Source organism: Festucalex cinctus, chromosome 3, assembly GCF_051991245.1.
Source record: "Festucalex cinctus isolate MCC-2025b chromosome 3, RoL_Fcin_1.0, whole genome shotgun sequence".
Taxonomy (NCBI): Eukaryota; Metazoa; Chordata; class Actinopteri; order Syngnathiformes; family Syngnathidae; genus Festucalex; species Festucalex cinctus.
The window spans coordinates 11,616,533-11,637,361 of NC_135413.1; the positions used below are offsets into that span (position 1 = coordinate 11,616,533).

General features: G+C 41.2%; 1 protein-coding gene across 2 annotated transcripts in view; it reads left to right on the plus strand.

Annotated features, from left to right (window-relative positions):
* The first annotated feature begins 1,142 nt into the window (after positions 1–1,142).
* The window catches only part of nfat5a (nuclear factor of activated T cells 5a), a 42,168-nt gene continuing 22,481 nt past the window's right edge, over positions 1,143–20,829 (plus strand). The window contains exons 1-2 of one of the 2 annotated variants that reach the window (XM_077515820.1): positions 1,143–1,505; positions 19,002–19,130. In XM_077515820.1, coding sequence (XP_077371946.1) covers positions 1,433–1,505; positions 19,002–19,130 — 202 coding nt within the window. In that variant the 5' untranslated portion in view covers positions 1,143–1,432. Of the gene's footprint in view, positions 1,506–19,001; positions 19,131–20,829 lie in introns of those variants that run through there. The other variant, XM_077515821.1, reaches the window with a different exon arrangement.

Sequence of the window (20,829 nt, forward strand, 5' to 3'; positions counted from 1 at the left end):
GGTTTCATGAGTGCCAAAAATATTATGTCTATGGGCGTGTGAGGTGACATATGTCTGTACCTATCGAACATTGAACTGTCCTTGTGTCCATGCTAGGTGTATATGTATGTGCCTATGATAGGCGTATATGCTACTGCATATGCTAGGTGTATATGCTGGATGTACGTGTCTATGCTAGGTGTATATGCTACATGCATACGCTACGTGTCTATGCTATGTGTTCATGATAGGTGTAGGCCTATATGTCCGTTGTATATGCTATGTGCCTATGCTAGCTGTATATGTTACATGTTGTTGGACAATGTCGTTGCTACTTGTTACCTGGTGTCCTCTGGATGTGCCATTTTGACAATGTGGTGATGCCTTGGTACCGCGGTAGCACCGGTAAACTGTTGTCCTCTGGATGTGCCATTTTGGTACCGCGGTTAGCACCGGGAGCGGTGCCCATACCTGGACTCTAGCTTTCAGATCGGCTCAGTGTGCTCCGCTAGCCAAGGACAGCACGCTACGCCAGCTCCAATCGACTAAGTACGTTACGTTAAAGTACGTTAATGGGGCGTAACATACTTTGTCAATTGGAGCTGGCGTAGCATGCCGTCCTCAACTCCTCGGCACATAGCATAGGAACGTACATAAAGACATAGCATATACATGTAGCATATGCACATAGCATATACACCTAGCATAAACACGTAGCATATGCACGTGACATAGGCTCGTAGCATATACACCAAGCATATGCAATTATGCACTAGCATATACGCCTATCATAGGCACATATACACCTAGCATGGACACAAGAACAGTTCAGCGTTCAATACACACACATATGTCACATTCCACGCCTATAGACACAGACGTATGTCACATCATATGCCCATAGACATAAGATATAGGCGCAAAGACATATTTTTGGCACTGCCCATAGATGTAGTCATTAATAATGATGATATTCTTAGCTGATTAATGCTTGGAAAATTAATAGTACGCAAGGGTTAAGAGGGATGTGCATTATGTCGAGTAAATTCTGAAACCTGCCATATAAGCCAACTACTACTGCGCTAAATCGTACATATGATGAAGGGCTTTGCTAACCCTTGTTTTTTTTCGTCTGTAATGCGCGTGCGCAACCAAGGGGGCGGGACCAGGACGTGGGCCGACCTCAACCGTAGTGTGTGTGCGAGTGTATTTTGTGTGTGCGTTTCCCCTCTACAGACAGGCTGACAACGCGATGAGACGTGCTATTTAACGGTGGTGTTTTGTTTTTGTATTAATACTTTTTTTTTTACCCTAATTTGTTCCATACATTCGTATCGTTTCGATGCCGTATTCCGACTCATTCCGCCCCGGGGGACGTAGAATTCACTGGCCGTGGAAAAACGACTTTCTGCCGAAGAGTGTCCGCTTCCCCTCCCCTCGATGAAGCGCTGCGATGCCCTCTGATTTTGTCTCCCTCCTCAGCTCGGACCTCGACCTTAATTCCCCCAAATCTCTCTACTCTAAAGGTAAGTCTTTGCTGAATAAACGCGATGCTAACTAGGTTTGGCCCTGGTTTTAATCGGGGGTAATAATAACCCCATCCACCCCCCACCCCTCTGCCGTTAGCTCGCCCCCGTTAAGCTGCTAGCTAGCTGCGGTTAGCTTTTCTCGCCGTTAGCCACCTAGCCGAGCTAGCCGACTTAGTTAGCCGCCAATTGGCTCGCTCGCTGACGGTACCTGCGTGCTTGAGTTCCCAGGACACATGCGCGGAGGAGACTGATGTGGTCTCACTGCTCTGTGTTTTTTGTTTCCTTCGGACGCCTTGTAGTTCCGATAACGACGCCCCAGGTCGCTTATCTACCTGAAACAGTTCTCATGGGTTTTGCTCCAGATGATATTAGTCGGGAGTACACAGACAGTAGCTATTGGCGCCCACACTAATCACTAGCATGGAGCTAACCTCGCATGAGAGAGAAAGTCGCACTCTGATGTACAGTTTACCCCCGTTTATGGCAGGGCAGACGTTCCAGACCCACTCACCGGCGATGGTACAAATCCGCGATATAGTGAGACCAAATCCTTTTTTTTTTTTTTCTTTTTCTTTTCCCCCCCCCCTTAAGGTCTGCCCTTCCGCACGGCTACATTTAAACACTTTGTAGTGCTTTGTAGTGCTCATGACATAATGGAACTAATGTTTTGTTAAGTGGGTTGAGGGGGAAGGATGGAGAGTGACGTACATTTACGTTTTTTCCTGATTGGTGTTTGAGTAATGTTTAGTAAAGTCCTTTGCGACACACCTCCTGCGTCTCCTTGGCTTCAGCACCACAACTTAAACTTATTAGAACATGCTTTACAATATTCCTTTGTGGCTGTTCTCCCTCTCGCGCACACGTTCAAATTAGTGGTGAAGTGTGCCGGCTTCAAGCTATTTGTCACTCCGAGCTGAAACTGACAAATAAAACAAAGTGCAACTCAGCCCCCAACCAGACTCTGACTCCACCCCTCACTAATATTAGAAAGCAGTGCCCCAAAGGAGGCGTTACCTGGAGGGAGATAGGAAAAACGGTATTATTTTTGTCATTATACATGTACTTGATGTACAGAGAAAGAAATTACTTTTGCAGAACAACTTAAGTCTCCGTAAAATTTACATCCTTTAGTCTTTCTTTTATAACAACAGCTTGCCTGGATATGCGACATCACGCTGCTTTACGTTAACACATGCGCAGTTAAGCACACAATCTCACACGCACGCGAGTCAGACGATGGAGGAGGAAGAAGGCAAAAGGGCGGCCCCTGAAATGGAAGAAGTTGCATCTTAACTCCACAGAAAAAGGTACTTTTTCCGAAAACATGCGGCACATCTCGTTTGGTTGCATTTTGGTTTCACAAAGTCCGACATGGAGCATAAAACAGTACCGTAATATGCAAGTTGTGCCACAAAAACATTCCAGCACCCGACCCGAACACAACAAACCTATTTTATCACCTTGAGAAGAAGCACGAAAAAGCGCTCATGACTATCCTACAGATGCGAGTCAACAAAGATAATATAAGTGAATCTGGAACAAAACGCAACAAGAAAAACCAAAGTCAACCAAACTACAGGAGTCCTTTGCGCGGGTCAGCCCCTATGACGGAAACTCACCTCGCTGAAAAAAAAAACAAAAACAAAAAAAAACAAAAACAAAAAAAAACAACAACAGAGGCGATAGCGCGTTTGATTGCAGATTCTGTAAAACAGAATGTTTGTGTTTATTTTGATATAATTGCATTTGCCACATGCAAATAATGTTAGGTACTGTTGATCTACTACTCTAGCTGCACTACAAAGCTACAGACATAAGAAAGTTGAAACTTTGCACTTAGAAAAATATGTTTTGTTGTTGCATTTAATTTATAACCGAAAATGTCTGAACGTAATTTTTTTTATGCCTTATAAAAATGTATAGGCTACTGCCTCTTTTGTTTACATTTATTTTATATTGCAGCACTACTGGATTCATTTGTGACATTCATTAATGTTACTTACAAATAAAGTGTGAAAATGTAAGCAAAGTATGTTTAATAATTTTTCATGGAAGAACTGCAAATATATCTATATTGTGATATATCGTTATCATGATATAAAATGGCCCATATTGTGATAAAAATGTTTTCCCATATCGCCCAGTACTACCTGGAGGACTGCTGGGCTTGCGATTGGGGAGAGAGTTGGGCGTATTCTGTCTGACAGCAGCAGTGAAAACTGCGATCTGAATAATTTCTATGCTAAATAAACTATAACCAAATGCCATGCTAATAAATCACTAACCTAACGACGTCAGCCTCACTGGTATTGACGTGGTTAATACGTGCTCGTCCAAAAAGAGGGAAAACAGCCAAATTGTGTTTATCCCGGTGTTTAACCTGAAGATGGTGCGACACGTTTTTTTTTTTTTTTTTTTTTTTTTTTGCCCCAACTAGATTGGTGTCTGTGCCCTTGGCGATCCAAAGTGGAACTTTGCTGTAAAAGCAGTCATGACTGTCGGCTGGCTTTGCAGAGTCGTAGTGTTGCTGTTGAATTTTTAAAAAGTTATTGCAGATTATATATTCTTTATTCAATATTCTTTTGTCTTCTGTATGATTCGTAAAAGCAGAAGTGTACTGATGGGGACAATGGGGTAAATCCCATTATGCGAGTCGTGTTGGAGTGTTGTTATAAAATATCGATATTTGCTATCAGTGTATTGTCAGGCCATGTTGTTTGAGGGTAAATAAAACAATACTACATTTCCATTAGTATTCATGGTAATGGTAAATTAATCGTGGCGTAAGGGTTGCTGTTGGGCTGCAATTCTGCAATCAGTCATCTACTACTGGTGAGAGGGGAAAAAGAATACTAACTGTATTAAGAAGTGTTGTCTTGCCAGCTTGTCAGGCCACTACTGGAATTGGGGTCTTTCAATCTTCTCACTAACTACTCCACTAACAAGGTGGTTCCTTAGAAGGAGCAGGGCGTTTGGACAGAAAAAGCACAATACCCAGATAGGTGCATTTTTCAGCAATTAATTTAGTGGCGTTCTACCAAAAATTAAAATAGAGCGGGGAAGTTTGAGTTTTTCCTTGCCCTTTTGGGGTGTTTAGCTCAGGGGGTGGTAGTAATGTCTCAACTGTGGGCCTGTGAAGGAAGCCCTTCTGTGTTTAAGGGCTATACTGTAAATAAATTTGACTTGACTTGTTTTTTGGGGTTGTGTGGCGGGTGAGATAGCACTAGCAGAGCTGTTTTGTTTTCTTTTTTTCTTTTTCTTTTTTTTTTCTGGCATGACAAGCATCTGTTTGTTTTTTTGAGGCTTGACTCAAACCTGAGTATCCAAGTCACATGCACAGATTTCACAAAGGTGCCGCCACTACATAGGGCAGGTTGCCATCTCCTTGACACCCAATGGAGTTGTTGCCATGGGTGCCACCCAAATGCCACCATCAATTCTAACTGAAGCACCTCAAATGTTGTAGAAAAAAGTCCTGACAGCTACAGTGTTTAATTTCAGAGGGGGGTGCTTTACCAACTTTGATTAAAGCCATGCAGAATGTACTAGGGCTGAACGATTATGGAAAATAAACCTAATCTAATCCCTCTTCCACCCCCTTAAAAATTGTGATTGTGATGTCATATGCAACTACCACCCCCCCCCCCACCACCACCACCAACCCCACCATTCTTCTTCTTTATAAATGATTGTTTTTAACCAACAATCAATTACAATAAATATCAGTTCTATCATAAATTAGAGGATATTGAGATAAAGGCAAATAAACCTTAATATCAGTTTTTGTCTCTAGTACAATTGACCTTTCTCAATAGCCTTACTCCCTCAATTGACGCTTCTGGTCCGATATTCCTCTTGACACTTACAATGTAAATGTACGTCTCAGAGCATGAGACATGGGACAGATGATCAACTAGCATGTCTTCAAAGCGAAGCGACCCTGCAACATTATTGCGAGAACTTAGAAGTTGCGAGTTGTGGCTGCTGAACTGTTATAACGTGCCTGCTCACAATGGCCCAAGCATCTGACAGTTCCTGGCAGAGAAGAATGTGTTGGAGTAACCTCCTTACTCACTGACCTGGCTCCATGTAATTTCCCACTTTTCTAAGCTCAACCTGTTTTGGTGATGTTGATGACTTCAAGATGGCCTTGCTGCAGAGGATTTAGAAAGAATCCTTCCGGCACTGCATAAAGGTGTGGTTGAGGAGGCTGCAAAATTGCTTTGTCCCAGGAGGATTATTTCTAGTGTTGTTCCGATACTGTTTTTTGATACCGATTCCGATACCCAGCTTTGCAGTATCGGCCGATTACCGATACCATACTGATACTTAAGGTTTTTTTTTCCCTCAGCATGAAAAAGTTGTCCTGCCATTGGTTCAGAGCATTCAAGGGCCAATAGGATATCTTAGATCGGCATGCAGTGAACATGTCACATATCAGAGAATGTCGTGCACGAGCAAGACGCAAGATGCTGCATCCAAAATCCTCTATTAGCGTTGGAATTAATGGTATTGGCTAGGAGTGTGCTCAAAAAATCGATACGGCAATATATCGTTGCGGGCCTCATCACAATACACGTATCGATACGCAGGCGTCAGAATCGATATTGCTCGTTAACTGTAAATAGGCAGTTCACGTTTGCCTTTGCGGCTTCCATTGAACCTAAAAAATAAAAACCAGCAGCGTCTTTGAAGTTAATTGCCTTCATTTAATGCAAAAATAGCTCACCAGTGATTGGACACTGTGTCTTGCTAAGAAAAATGAAAGCAGAGGAAGAATGTCAACATTTATTTATTTATAAACTTAACATGGCACGTGTCTCAGTGTACCAATTTTCCTATATTTTGTTTTAAAAAAAAAATAATAATAAAATGTGTCTTATGTGGGATATATATGTATCGCGATACGTATCGTATCGTGGCCCCTGTATCGTGATACTTATCGTATCGTGAGGTTGGCGGCAATACCCAGCCCTAGTATTGGCATGTTAACTGTGAGTACTCACCGATACCACTGCTTGAATGCAGTATCGGCGCCTCTGCCGATACCAGTATCGGTATCAAAACAACACTATAATTAACCCTAATTAACTAAAACAAATGTACAGTGTTTTTATATTGACATCGCATGTACTTACAGATAATTCTTGTCCAAAGCAACAACAAAAACAAGATCCAACAGTCTGCGTAACAATGAACGTGTCGGCGTTCCGTGCTACCACATTGGTGTGGGGCCTTTTTTGTTTTTTTTGTTTTTTAAACTCAACAAAAACATTAAACCTAGCAACCACAGGAGGTTGTCTTTACGTCTATGTCTTTACGCGCCGTAAAGACTGCACAAATTCAAACTAAAACCTCTGAAGGGCAGAATAATCTGTATCGTTTGATTTGGCACCTTCCGAAGGCCCTTCTTTACCACCATCATTCTCCTCCTCATTCTCATTTTGTTTTAGACTGCTTCATTGTTTTAAATTCACTGCCGCTTTTCCCTGAGCCCCGCATGGCAAGCTACCACACCACAACCGCCTCCATTGCTTTTCCGTTACAGGAGGCGCACGGCGGGAAGAGGGCGGCGGGATCATTTGAACTCTCCAAGCCAAGCTTGCATTCCCCAATGCGTGCGGATCTGCCATAACATTTCACGAGTGGCAAGTCACACCAGCATTGAACCATATTTACAATTTAACATGAACCACCATGGATGAAATATTGTGACTCATGACTGGCTCGCGAGTCGCGAAGCTATTTGTAAATGGAGAGCTCTATCGCCGTAGGACGAAAAAAAATGGCGCTTCGGTGTGTAACCGGTCTGATGAAAAAGCGCCATATTATATATGTTTGTATGTAAATTGTAGGGGCGTGCCAAAAAAAAAATCATTTCATAAAAGAATCGAGATTCTCATTTATTAATCGAATCGATATTAATATCCACAAATCGATTTTATTTAAATTGGAAATGAAGAAGAAGGGGAAAAGGCTGTTTTTGTGGAAAGGGGCACTTACAATACAAAATTAATAAATGTTTTAAAAAACAAAAACAAAAATAGGCACTTTGTCTATTTGTCATTTTGTCTTGCAAAGCAGACTGGAGTAGATTGTGCAAAGTTGTGTATATCTGTAAATTGAAGCAGAAATCATTTGTCAATCAAATAATTTTGAATCGAGAATCAAAAATCGATTCTGAATTGAATCGAATCGTGAGACAGTCAAAGATTCCCAGCCCTAGTAAATTGTAGTCTGCACGGTGCGCATGTACACGTATGCTGTGCTGATCAAGAAGTAGCCAGCCAATCACATTGCAGCGAGTCACGTTTCACTCAAATACTATTGGATTGTGAGTCAGTGCACGTCGGGGCGCTCTCTTGGCTGCAGTTGAGCCAGCGGAGGACATGGTGACTTTCGAATGTACGTTTTAAACATTGTGCAGAGGGAACATTCATGCGCTCGCGCTATTTTTCTTCACCAGAACGCACTTGAAAGTTGCCCACATTTGCGAGTGAAATACTCGCACTGTCGAGCCCTGAGGCAGTAGCCGTCGGTCACATTTGGCTGACATCGAATGAGTGTATGGAGGCCTTTAGTGATGGTCAGTAATGGTGACTCGGGATGTAATGATAGTCAAACATCACGATATGAAGCTCACGATAAGTATCATGATATTGTGGGGAGTTTGGCAAAATTTAAAAATATTATAATAATTTAAAAAATATTGTAAAAAAAACGAGCTCAAACTAAAAAAAAAAAAAAAAAAAAGCACACTATTGTGCTTTTGTACATAACAGCAATGCATATAAACAACCAATCTCTAATAACACTTAATATTGAGGCGCTTACTTGTTAATGCACACACACATTGAATTCCTCCACACATTGAATTGTTTCACAGGCATATTTCGTTCCCCTTCATCTGGCAATTAGTATTAGATTTTAAACATAGAAGGGCCAAAACATACCAAATGAAAATTAAATTGCATTAAAAAAACTAGCCACGAGAGGGTGCTATAACTGCACAAATTGAAATAAACCTGACTTTTTAACAGATGTGCTGCTTTCAAATATTGTGAACAAGACTACGACGATATTGTGGCAGTTTTAATATCACGATATTGCACTTATCGTTATCCATCTAAGGGTGACTACAACTGTGGGATGGGAGTGGCTTGGGTTATTTGGGAGGTGTGTCAAAGTTTCTAGGACTGGTGTCACAAAAGCTATACTGTATTTCAAATCCAAACTACATGTTTTCCCTTTGGAAATACTGATAACCGATACATTTGTTTGTTTTTTTATATATTTAATACAGCCTCATATAATCTGCAATTTGTTCATCCAGGAATGGAAAAACTGATGTTTTAGTAACTCTGATTATGACAGCAAATAAATGTGTGTCTTTCAAATGTGTATTTTCTATATGAGATGGCTAACAGATAATTACACAAAATAAAAAGTTAGTTTTTAAATTAATACAGATCTACAACTCGTTTATCTGAAAAAACAAAACATTCATGTATGTATGCAAGATGCAATAGGAATGCATTTATTCAACCCTAAGTGCAATAGTGCATGAGGATGAGGTAGGTGAATATTTGGTAAAATTATATGCATTGACGTTTGTCAACCTTAATTTAAAAAAAATTGAAATTAAGTAAATGGACAAAATTGGTATTGCAGCAACACTTGTGGGTGCGTGGGTGGTTATGTTGTTTCCTGTGGTCCCATAAGGGAAACACAGACTGGTAAATAACAAATAAGTAAGTAAATAAATAAATAAATAGATGAGCAAGATGCTTACATTCGCGTGTTTTGTTGTGGCTTGGTTACAGCCGACAGTAACTGGCATTAAATAGTTAGCTCACTGCTTGGCTTGGCTTTAAAAGTTAAACATAAAATAACATATGATACGCATTCTTGAAAACCCCCACCCTGAACTGCGGTGAGACTTGCTGTTGTGTTAGTCCATTGTTGTCAATCAAGCTGTGGCCACTTCGGAGGATGCAACGTGGCTCCAAATGTGCTATTTACTTGTTAAAAAAAAAACCAAAAAAACCAACACCAACAAAAAAAACGGGTCAGCTACAAAAAAAAAAAACGGCTGCTTGTCTAGCGCTATGAAAGCCAGACTTTGGCGTTAATGGCTTTAGATTTGTTGTTTCTGCCTTGCTGTCTTTTTTAACTTAGCGCCGTTAGCCTAGCAACATTAGCTGCTGCCTCTGTGTCTCCTTCAAGTTCGTTCAAAACGGCTCTGCCATGATGAAGGATTTTCAGGTGAGCAAAAGCCTTCTTTCCCCCTCTTCGAATCCTTGCTGAAAATGTTTTGATCTTCTGCCATGGAGAAAAGCGACCACACTGGTGAGGAGGACATGTTGATTGCTATGTGCTAGTCTAGACAGCAGTGTGGGGCGGACCAAGCTGTGGTTAAGCCAGGCAATTTTATTTTTATATATATATATATATATATATATATATATATATATATATAATTTTTTTTTTTTTTTTTTTTTTTTTTTTTTTTTTTTTTTTTTTTTTTGGGAGATGCCGGTCTACAAGAGCGAGAGGCGTTATAGATGATGTAATCAGTGCGACATGGACTATACACTATGGGCGGCACGGTAGTCGAGTGGTTAGCGCGTCCGCTTCCACTCGGAAGGTCTCCGGTTCGAGTCCAGCTCGGACCTTCCTGGGTGTAGTTTGCATGTTCTCCCCGTGCCCGCGTGGGTCTTCTCCGGGTACTCCGGTCTCCTCCCACATTCCAAAGACATGCATGGCAGGTTAATTGGGCGCTCCGACTTGTCCCGAGGTGTGCGTGTGAGTGTGGATGGTTGTCCGTCTCTGTGTGCCCTGCGATTGGTTGGCAACCAGTCCAGGGTGTCCCCCGCCTACTGCCCAGAGCCAGCTGAGATAGGCGCCAGCAGCCCCCGCGACCCTTGTGAGGAATAAGCGGTCAAGAAAATGGATGGATGGATGGACTATACAAGACGTAAGCAGCGCGACTTGGTGTATTGTTGGGTTCTCACGTTGCAAACAGTGTACAGACTCTAATAGATGTATCGGCTAAAATATACATATCGGGCCGATGAAAAATGCCGTCATATTTTCCCATATCGGTCCGATAAATATCGTGCATCCTTAATAAAAAGATTTTTTAATTAAGCGATTAATCAAAATCAAAATTCGGATGTGATTATTTTTTTTATTTAATTGATTTTTTTTTTAAGTTTATAATAATAAACTTAGGTTTGTGTGAACGGCACAGGTGTACTTATGGTGCATGTATAAGCTATGAGCTTCTGAGGGTGTCCATTTTCCACAGTAATTGTATCACTAGGTTCTTGACTGTAATCGAATGCATTGTGGAAATAAACAAACAAACAAACTTCTGAAATGTTTTTGGAATTATGTTGCTTTTTTCCTCAGGAGCTGAGATATCAATTATTTTTAATATTGTTAAATTTATCGGAAAACGTTAGGTTTTCGGGTGTGACTCTAAAGTCACCATTAGGTTTTAGAGACATGTTTTGCCAGGCGCTTATGGCCGTAATGGGTTTAATATTGTACTCAAGTGTCAGATCTCTTAATATGCAATATTAAAATTGTACCATAGTTCCTGTTGTTTTGAATGAACAGAGTGCTCTCAAGTTAAAACACTTCGTAGATTAGTTAGCTTAGCTTTGAGATAGCAGTTTATGACTCAAAGACTGTGACCAAGAAGGTGAACTGTGCGTGCTCTCTTCAGTAAAAACAAAGACCAGGTAATGGCCTCTCTGGGGCAGAGAAAACAACTCTGAGCTCTTCAGAGAAACCTCAGTCAAAAACGAATGCAGCCAGTGATTAGTCAGGCGTGCAGCCATTTCAGGTGTATCACACAGTTATTTGTGTTGCAGCTTTGAAAAATAATTTCAAAACTAATTTTTGATGGAATAGCAGACTGTACGTTTAGTATTATTTCGTAAATATTGAAGCAAAAGATCAACATTCACTGAGTCAAACTTAGCTGACATTCTCCTGAGCATACTGAAAGAAGGAAAGCTTCGAAAAGGGAACTCAAGTATGATGCATGGGAAGCCAATTACATGCAGGTCACCCTTTCGAACACGGATCCCTAATTGCATTGCACAGTTCACAAACTTCACACTTCTATTTTTAGCAGCAAATGTGTGTGAAACACTCATGCAGTAGAGCTCTGTTAATGAGCGGAAAGACCATGGGGGCTTTAACACAACAGAAATAGGGTTGCGCCTGATTTTTCCATTGTCCACCATCTGTCAATCAACATGCCGATGTCCATGCACCCGTGGCACTTTTACCGGTTTTAGATTGACTTCACTTCTGTGTTTAGCTCATTCACTATAAAGGTACACCCCACTAGCCAATTGCAGCCCAGTACATAATATTGTAAAGAATATGTAATCATTTCAATGTTCACTCATCAGCAGTCATTTGATTAACTGTCATGACTTCCCCTATTTAGTCAAAACGTGAGTATTAGTCACACTCACGCACGGACACACACACAGATCATGTTATTACGACAAGTCAAAAGGTGCGAGCAAGCACAGTTTGTTGTATTGAATCACAAAATTTCCCACTGCAAACTTACGAGCAATAATTGGTTTGTCCAATCCAACTCATCATACATCACATCCAATCAGCCAGACCCAAGTCAGAATTGGGGTAAGCGCGTCTAATGCCGACATTGAGCCAACAAGTTAAACCGCAAATAATACAGTGGGTCAGTCAACTAGTGCTGTCACTGACGACTTTTCTTAGAATCGACTTTCCTTCTTATATTTTTAACGACTAATCGACTTATTATATATATATATATATATATATGTATCTCTCTCCCTCTCCCTCTTCCTGTTCCTCTCCCCCCGCCCCCTGTCTGTCCTGAGACGCCGGATGATGGACCAGAATTTCCTCGGACATTTCCCGTAGCCCCACCGAACCCCTCCCATGTCTAAGTTTTTGCTTCAGCAAACGCCGAAGCTGCGTTCTGCTTAGCCAGCCGGTATCTGTCAGCTGCCTCAGGCGTGCCACAGGCCAAAAACGCCTAATAGAACTCCTCCTTCAGCTTGTTGGCATCCCTTACCACTGGTCCCCCAGCGGATTCGAGGATTGCTTCCACAACAGGCACCTGGCGGCTACAGTTCGAAACATGGTCCACTCAGACTTGATGTCCCCCGCCTCCCCCGGGACATGGGAGAAGTTCTGCAAGAGGTGGGCGTTGAAACTCTTTCTAACAGGGGATTCCGCCAGACGTTTCCAGCAAGCCCCCACAATGCGTTTGGGTTTGCCAGGTGTGACCGGCATCTTCCCTTGCCATCGGAGCCAACACACCACCAGGTGGTGATTAGTTGACAGCTCCGCCCCCCTCTTCACCCGGATGTCTAAAACATGCGGCCACAAATCCAATGACACGACTACAAAGTCGGTCATCGAACTGCGGACTCGGGTGTCCTGGTGCCAAGTGCACATATGGACACCCCTATGTTTGAACATGATGTTCGTTATGGACAATCCATGACGAGCACAGAAGTCCAATAACAGAACACCACTCAGGCTCTGATCAGCGGGGCCGTTCCTCCCAATCACGCCCCTCCAGGTCTCACTGTCATTGCCCACATGAGTGTTGAAGTCACCCAGCAGAACGAGGGAGTCCCCAGGGGGAGCACTCTCCAGCGCACCCTCCAAGGACTCCAAAAAGGGTGGGTACTCTGAGCTGCTGTTTGGTGCATATGCACAAACAACAGTTATGGCCCGAAGGTACCCTCTCATCTACCGGGGTGAACCCCAACACACAGTTGACAAGCCAGGGGGCGATAAGTACGCCCTCACCTGCTCTGCGCCTCTCACCGTGGGCAACTCTAGAGTGGAAGAGAGTCCAACCGAGAGGATTGGTACCACAGCCCAAGCCGTGTGTGGAGGAGAGTCCGACTATATCTAGTCAGAATTTGTCTGCCTCAGACACCAGCTCGGGCTCCTTCCCCACCAGAGAGGTGACATTCCATGTCCCAACAGCTAGCTTCTGTAGCTGGGGATCGGCCCGCCAAAGTCAACAGCATTTGAGTTAACAGCATTGAAATAAAATATTAAGGCTTAATGTTCCATTAACATAACATTCGTCCATGCTTAAGGTGTGAACACTAAGACGTTTTAGTGAATATTTTTCCATCAAAAATTTATATTTAAAAATCGATTCGGCCGCCTATTGAATCGATTCGAGAATTGTGCGATGTAATATCGCGATATATTGCCGAATCTATTTTTTTTTAACACCCCTACTCGTTACCCAAAACGTACGCAAAGAAATTTAAGACCCACTTGCAAGCCATCTTTTAAAAGCATGTCATCTGGAATTTCATTGACACATCCGTTTCTGCCACTATCTACCAACAGAAACTCTCTCACCCAGTAGAGTGTTCTGTTTGAAAGAGAGGGAGGGAGTGAGAGTGTGAGAGGGGGAGAAATAAGAGGTAAGTAGTCAAAACGGACATATCTGTCATGTTTCAGATGAATGAGTTGGTCTTTGTCTTCTGTTCATCTCAAGTGTATCGTTATCTGTTCAAGAGTATATAATTAAACTTGCTGCGTTTGGTGTAGGGTTACATTCTTGAGCTGCATATTTCTTATGTGAACCAAAAACATTGTCCTTGTGAAAAGCCTAACTCAACTGGCATCCCCCCTTTAAACCACAAAGGCAGCTGCAACGAATAAAAATGGACCAGTGACCTTGCTGCTTGACAAAACGTTTTAGGCATGTGCAATATCAGCTGCGCGAGCCTCTAACATGAGGTAATTAATTTGTCTAAAATGCAGTCAGTCGTCCTTCCACCTTGCATTGGCTTATTCAGAACCCACCTTGACCTAAACTTGTATAGCTATCGTCTGACAGCTATAAAAACAAATGCACAAGCAACACAAAAACATTCCTGCAACTTTATCAGCGGACAGGAAATGTAAAATTTAAACAATTCCAAAGTTGCTAGGGGACCTGTCTGACTTTCCAATGATGTGGTATAGACTTGATACTTTTTCATTAAAAAAGGCAATACAATCCCACTGACAATAAACAATTTTTATATGATAAATTCAGCCTTAAGCAACTGATATCATTGTTAGTCCGCCACCATTTATGGATAAAAACGGGTGTTTGCTGCTTTATTCATATTCCACAAACAAAATATTAATCACTTTACCGCATTTGTACGAGTGGGGCAACATAGACCATACAATTGTCAAGAAATGCAAGCAATGTTGTGCTAATAGTGCAACCAATCATGTACGCCACTGGAAGCAATGACCATTGTGGGATTACTGTGTGCAATTGCATACGGACATTTACACTCGATAGCCAGACTTAACACGTGGGTTCCCCAAGAGCAATTTTGACAGACAAATTGGCCTTTGCCTATGAGGCGACTGGCGAGCATAGGAAATATTTATCCTGACACTCCCAGTTTCAACTTGCTGTTGGCGGGGTGACAAATGAGCGCTCATGCTGTTTTGGAGGTAATGTTCTTTTTCTGAAATGCTGTATTACATTTACGCCAGATGTAAGGAGACACATGCCTTCCAAAAAGTCCAACTCACATTTTGAATATTCTCTCAAATGTGTTTGGGAATCATTCAGATGTAAGACAAGTCTTTACAGTGGTACCTCTACTTACGAAATTAATTGGTTCCGGAAGAAAGTTCTTAAGTAGAATATTTTGTAAGTAGACGCATTTTCCATGTAAATGCCCTAATCCGTTCCGAGCCTCCCAAAATTCAGACATAAATGTTTTATAAAGCATAAAAATGCTTCAAGACATGTAACAAATAAAATGTTACAATTAGATTATTGCACAATAAATGAGAGTTCTGCGTAATGTAAAAAACAAAGAATGGAGTAAAGAATAAAAATGATGGTCATTTACCTTCTTAACTGCTGTCCTCATCGTTTTTTGCCCTCTTTGGTTCATGTTCTCTCTCAGAAGTGTTTTTTCTGCCTGGTGTTTTGCAAAGAACTGATCCAAGGATGTTTGTTTGTTTTTTGTTTTTTGTTTTTAAACAATGCTTCGTAAATGTCCAAGGCAAACATCATCTTAGTGAGCAAACACCCGACTGGTGAACACTTTTTCTGGCCGATTCTTTTAAACAAATTCTGAAACGTCATGGAAACTTCCGTTATGGCGAGGCATCTTTTTTTCCAAAAAAAAAAAAAAAGGCCCGTCTCGTCGTAATTAAAAACTTACTGTGCCTTCATCAATCACCAATTGTTTGAATTTTTGCACAAATTCGTTGGCCGTTAGTTCATACATTTACGAAAAATGGAACACTTCATGTGCCGCGGGATGAATGATGAGGACGCTGTATAGACACCGATCTAGTATCTAGGCTCATAGATACCTATGGTAAAGGTTCCTGTTAGCCAATGGGATGCCAGAAACATGCACAAACACCGATCTAGTATTTACGCTCATAGGTACCTATAGTAGGAAATAGCCATAGCCGAAAGTATTTTGCGTTCGGTAATGTATTTTTACCTTCGTATCTAGAAATTTCTTCCGTAACAAGAGGCAATATTTTCCCGTTGAGGCGTTTCGTAACTCGAAAATTTCGTATGAAGAGACGTTCGTAAGTAGAGGTTCCACTGTATTTACTTTTAGTCATCAGTGGTTTTCGCCAAGTTGGAACTCTGCCATGGATGTCCTTTTTGCCTAGTCTCTTGCTCATTGTTGAGCCATGAACACTGACCTTAACTGAGGCGATGGAGGCCGGCCGTTCTTTAGCCGTTGTCCTGGATTTCTTTGTGAGCTCCCGGATGAGTTGTCGCTGAGCTCTTAGGGTAATTTCTGTAGGCTGGCCCAGTGGCCACTCCTGTGAATATTCACTGTTACTTGCTTTCACAATTTGTGGGTAATAATTATGGTTCTTACCATGTTTCGCTACAGTCCTAAAGCTTTAGGAATGACTTTACACTTTCCAGAATGCTAGCTGTCCATTACTTTATTTCCCATCTGTTGTTGATTTTTATTTTATTTTTTATTTTATTTGTTGCAGCTTTTTTAGCTCTTTTGGCCGACTTCATTTTGGCAGACAGGTTCTATGGTATTTTCTTGATTTAACATTTATGTAGGGGTAATCAGGCTTTGGTGTGGTCAGTGAAAATGAACTAAAAAATATGATTAGCCACAGTAAATTAACAATTTTAAAAAGGTGGGATCAGGTAGCTTTGAATATTTCTTTTCCTTAATACTGTAAATCAAATCACCATTTTAAAAAGTACATATTATGTTCACTTAGGTTTTCTTTGTCTGATCGTTACATTTGTTTGATGATCTTAAACATTATTAATGGGGAAATTCTCAGAAGGAGGCACATACTTTTTCATGCCACTGTACTTATATATTTTTTCATCATTCACATTTAGCATGATTAACAGCAATCTTCTCTATGGAGTTTCAAGTTTAGAAGACATTTATTTAATTACTTTACAGGGACTTTAAAGGTGTTGATTTCGTCTCAATTAAAAGTAACTGCATGGTGTCAGCTCTAGAAAGGTGACAACCATGCCGACCTCTGCTATGTCAAACTTCTCTGGGCCATATAAATAAAGTATTTGGAAGTTTTTTATATTTCTTGGCTAATGCTCCTGAGCATTCTCAAGTGCCATGCACTCCAGTCGAACCGGCGCAATGACATGGATTAATCCAGTGTTGACACATCATATCACATGTCGTCCACACTGGTTTACTCACAGGACTCATAATATAGGTCAGATGTAACAGGCCAAATTTGGCAAAAGTGAATTTCCACTGTCCTAATTACATCATGCAAAACAAATGTGTACAGTATTGCATATACAGTAGATTTTCTCATTATCTTAAGGCAGTCTAAAAGCACATTTACAGACCTCCAACCCTGCACTCAAGGCTCTGAAATAAAAGGGGTCGTCATCAAGACGGAGTTCATGTTGGATTTAGCTGGACAACATCTTTGTACTCTATTGAACTCGATTTTCACACTAACATTGAAATGCCCAAACAACAATGCTTTAGTCACAGGGTTCGAAAATCATTCTGCTGAAACCATAAAGTTGCGTGTTGTTTCCTTTTTTTTCTTTCTTTTTTTTTTTATATTAGGGCTGTCAAAGTTAAAGCGTTAATAGATTAATTAATCACAGAAAATTGTCTTATTAATCACGTCTTAACGCATATTAATCGCACTATTTTTTTGGACCGCACTTGAGCCTTGAACATAACCGCGGATGGTTACATTGAAGGCTGCGCAGCTCAGTGATTAGGTCAATGCACGGCATTTCCTATGCCTGTTGTTCCAAGAGCGGGGTGACTCCAGTTGATTTGCACGGTGGAAAATTTCGCTTTAAAAAACACCCCGACGGGACTATAGATAAAACAAAAGTAATTAGCATTTAATTAATTAATAATTGCTGAATTGCACTCAGTCAATATGATGCTGTTACCAAGTTTTTGTCAGTATTTAGCACATTCTTTGCAGTATAATTGCTGAATTGCACCCAATTGATATGATGCTGTTATGTTTTGAGCAATACACGCATGCAGGCAATTGCGTACATGCATTTAATCAACGTTTGCAAATGACGTTTAGATGTTGAAATGCATTAATGTCAAAATATTACGGTATTTTGTATTTTATATTACGCAAGTAATTTAGCTGATTAATTGTGATTAATCAAAATTAAAAAGTGTGATTAATCAGATTAAAAATGTTAATCGTTTGACAGCACTATTATATAACCTCTCTAATTTAAGGGCACCATTGTTGTTGGGTTTTTCAAATGTTGGCACTTAAGCTTCATAATTCCAATGCCATTTTGTTGAGAAACTGCAATTTCCTGCTAGTAATAACATCAATCCCTCAGGACACAAGCTTGCAGTGCTTAGATGACTCCCTTCTTACAGATTATCTTGAGCTAAACAATAGGCATGAGATGGTGCCTTGTTTTTTTTTTTTTTTTTTCCATGTTTTGTTTCTTTCTTTGTAGAAGGTGTGAATGTGATTGGCAAAAACTTTGCTGTGTCCGTCTGTCAGTGGTGTTGCTGATGTCACTGAAGATCATGTGTCTTGTCACTTTCAACATTATGCCGGTGCTCAGTGATTGGAGAGTATCAGATGATTACTACACATACCTGGCGCTGCTGATGCACAGCTGAAATAGCCATGCCAGGGTTTTGATACACTCCATTCTCCTAGCAACCAGACTATCTAATCGCCTATGTAGGCCATTGAGCCAGGTTTATTCCAGGGGCGCCGTGCTGCTTTGTAATGGGTTTCTAGGAATCACGTTGCTATCAAGTACCCAGGAATGTCTCTCTGGGTTTCAATTCACTAAACTGCTTCACTGGTGGGTAATTGTATTAATCCCGGGTTGCCATTTGTTGTTCCAGTTACACCAGGAGAATTTGTAGACGTAGGAAATGTTTGCTTCCTTTTTAAAACATTATGTATCCGCCTCATGTTTTATTTCAGAGTCTGTATATGACCTCCTCCCCAAAGAGCTCCAGCTCCAGCAGTCACCCACCCAGACCAACCCAACCACCATGAGCCAGAAGAGTGGGGGAGAGGCGGGGCCTCCTCCGTCAGCAGCCTTGGCTGCAGGTGAGCCACCGAGTCGGCCGACGAATGCCATGACCTGGGATCAGGTTCCATTTGCTCGATTGTTCGTGAGAGAGCAGAAATAAAAATATTTACTTAAATGGTGACTAAGGGAAACCCTGTCACCGGTTCCCAAGACGAACTAATCTGTGGCCATATGATGCATTTAGTGGTCCCCTTCATAGCTGTTCAACTCATTACCACTCTGATTTCAGATACCCTCTAATACTTGTTGTTGCAGTCATAGTAGCGGAGGCATGGCTCACTGAGTCTTTTGTGTTGAGGATGCCATGTTCATCCATACTGCAACGTCAATGTGTGCATGCAACTCTTAACCATCCGACTTTCAAAAAAGGGATTACTGTATAACTAAGACTAGGAGACATTTTAACCATACTATTATTTTTTTATGGACAGAATACTGTTTAATACAGTGGTAACTTGACTTACGGTACACATACCACAACTTATGTGTCTTTCCAGTTATGAGTGGCACTTGGTTGAGTTTTGTTGGTGAGCCAAAATTCGAGTTACGAAGTCGAAGGAGCATCAAGATATGCCGCCCGCTCGAGTAAAGTGTGGGGGAAAAAAATGTAACAATGTAGGATAGAATAAAATAAATAAATAAATAAATAGAATAAATTTGATAAGTTTGTCATTTTATAAAATTGACTATAAAGATGGTGAAATCGAGGTGCATATAAGTAAATATACTATTCTGCATTAGTAAAAGCTGTTCTTAAATTGTTATATCCAAAAGTTACTGACAGGAATGCTGGATTGGTGGTTTAAAAGGCGTGTTTACGCAAGTTATGCATAAGCTACTGATACCTCTGTTTTTGCACAAGCTATCAATGTTAAAGGGATCGTTCGGCTTTTTTAACATGAATCTCAATTTGATCCTCACCTCCCGTGTGTGCGATCAGCACTGACTTACCCCTGACAGCGTTCTGTGACACGCGTTCTGGTTCGGCGTTGGACGAGAGGAAAATAGTCCAGCAAGCTGGCTGGGGTCTCGGAAATAAAGCGTTTTTCTTCTAAAAACTATTTGTTTTCAAAAGCGTGATACATTTCCATCACAATACTCTTTTCTGAATAAAATCAGACGCCATTACCGCCAGCCACTACTTTTCTGTTCGTTCGTATCACTGCGCAGCGCCCTGTAGAACGCTAACCGACGCACTGCAGCCAGCTAGCTGATACTTCCGCCGAAAAGGCAAACAACTTCAGGCGGGAGTATCAGCTAGCTGGCTGCAGTGCGTCGGTTAGCGTTCTACAGGGCGCCGCGCAGTGATACGAACGAACGAACAGAAAAGTAGTGGCTGGCAGTAATGGCGTCTGACTTTATTCAGAAAAGAGTATTGTGATGGAAATGTATCACGCTTTTGAAAACAAATAGTTTTTAGAAGAAAAACGCTTTATTTCCGAGACCCCAGCCAGCTTGCTGGACTATTTTCCTCTCGTCCAACGCCGAACCAGAACGCTGTCGGGGGTAAGTCAGTGCTGATCGCACACACGGGAGGTGAGGATCAAATTGAGATTCATGTTAAAAAAGCCGAACGATCCCTTTAAGCTTATGTTAAAACTGATTAAAAACATTGTGTGAACATTTTGCATAGGATTTATTTTTAATAAATCAAACTTTCTTTAAATACTTGTTGGTTTTATTTCTTCATTAAAATTGTAATTGTCAGAATAAATG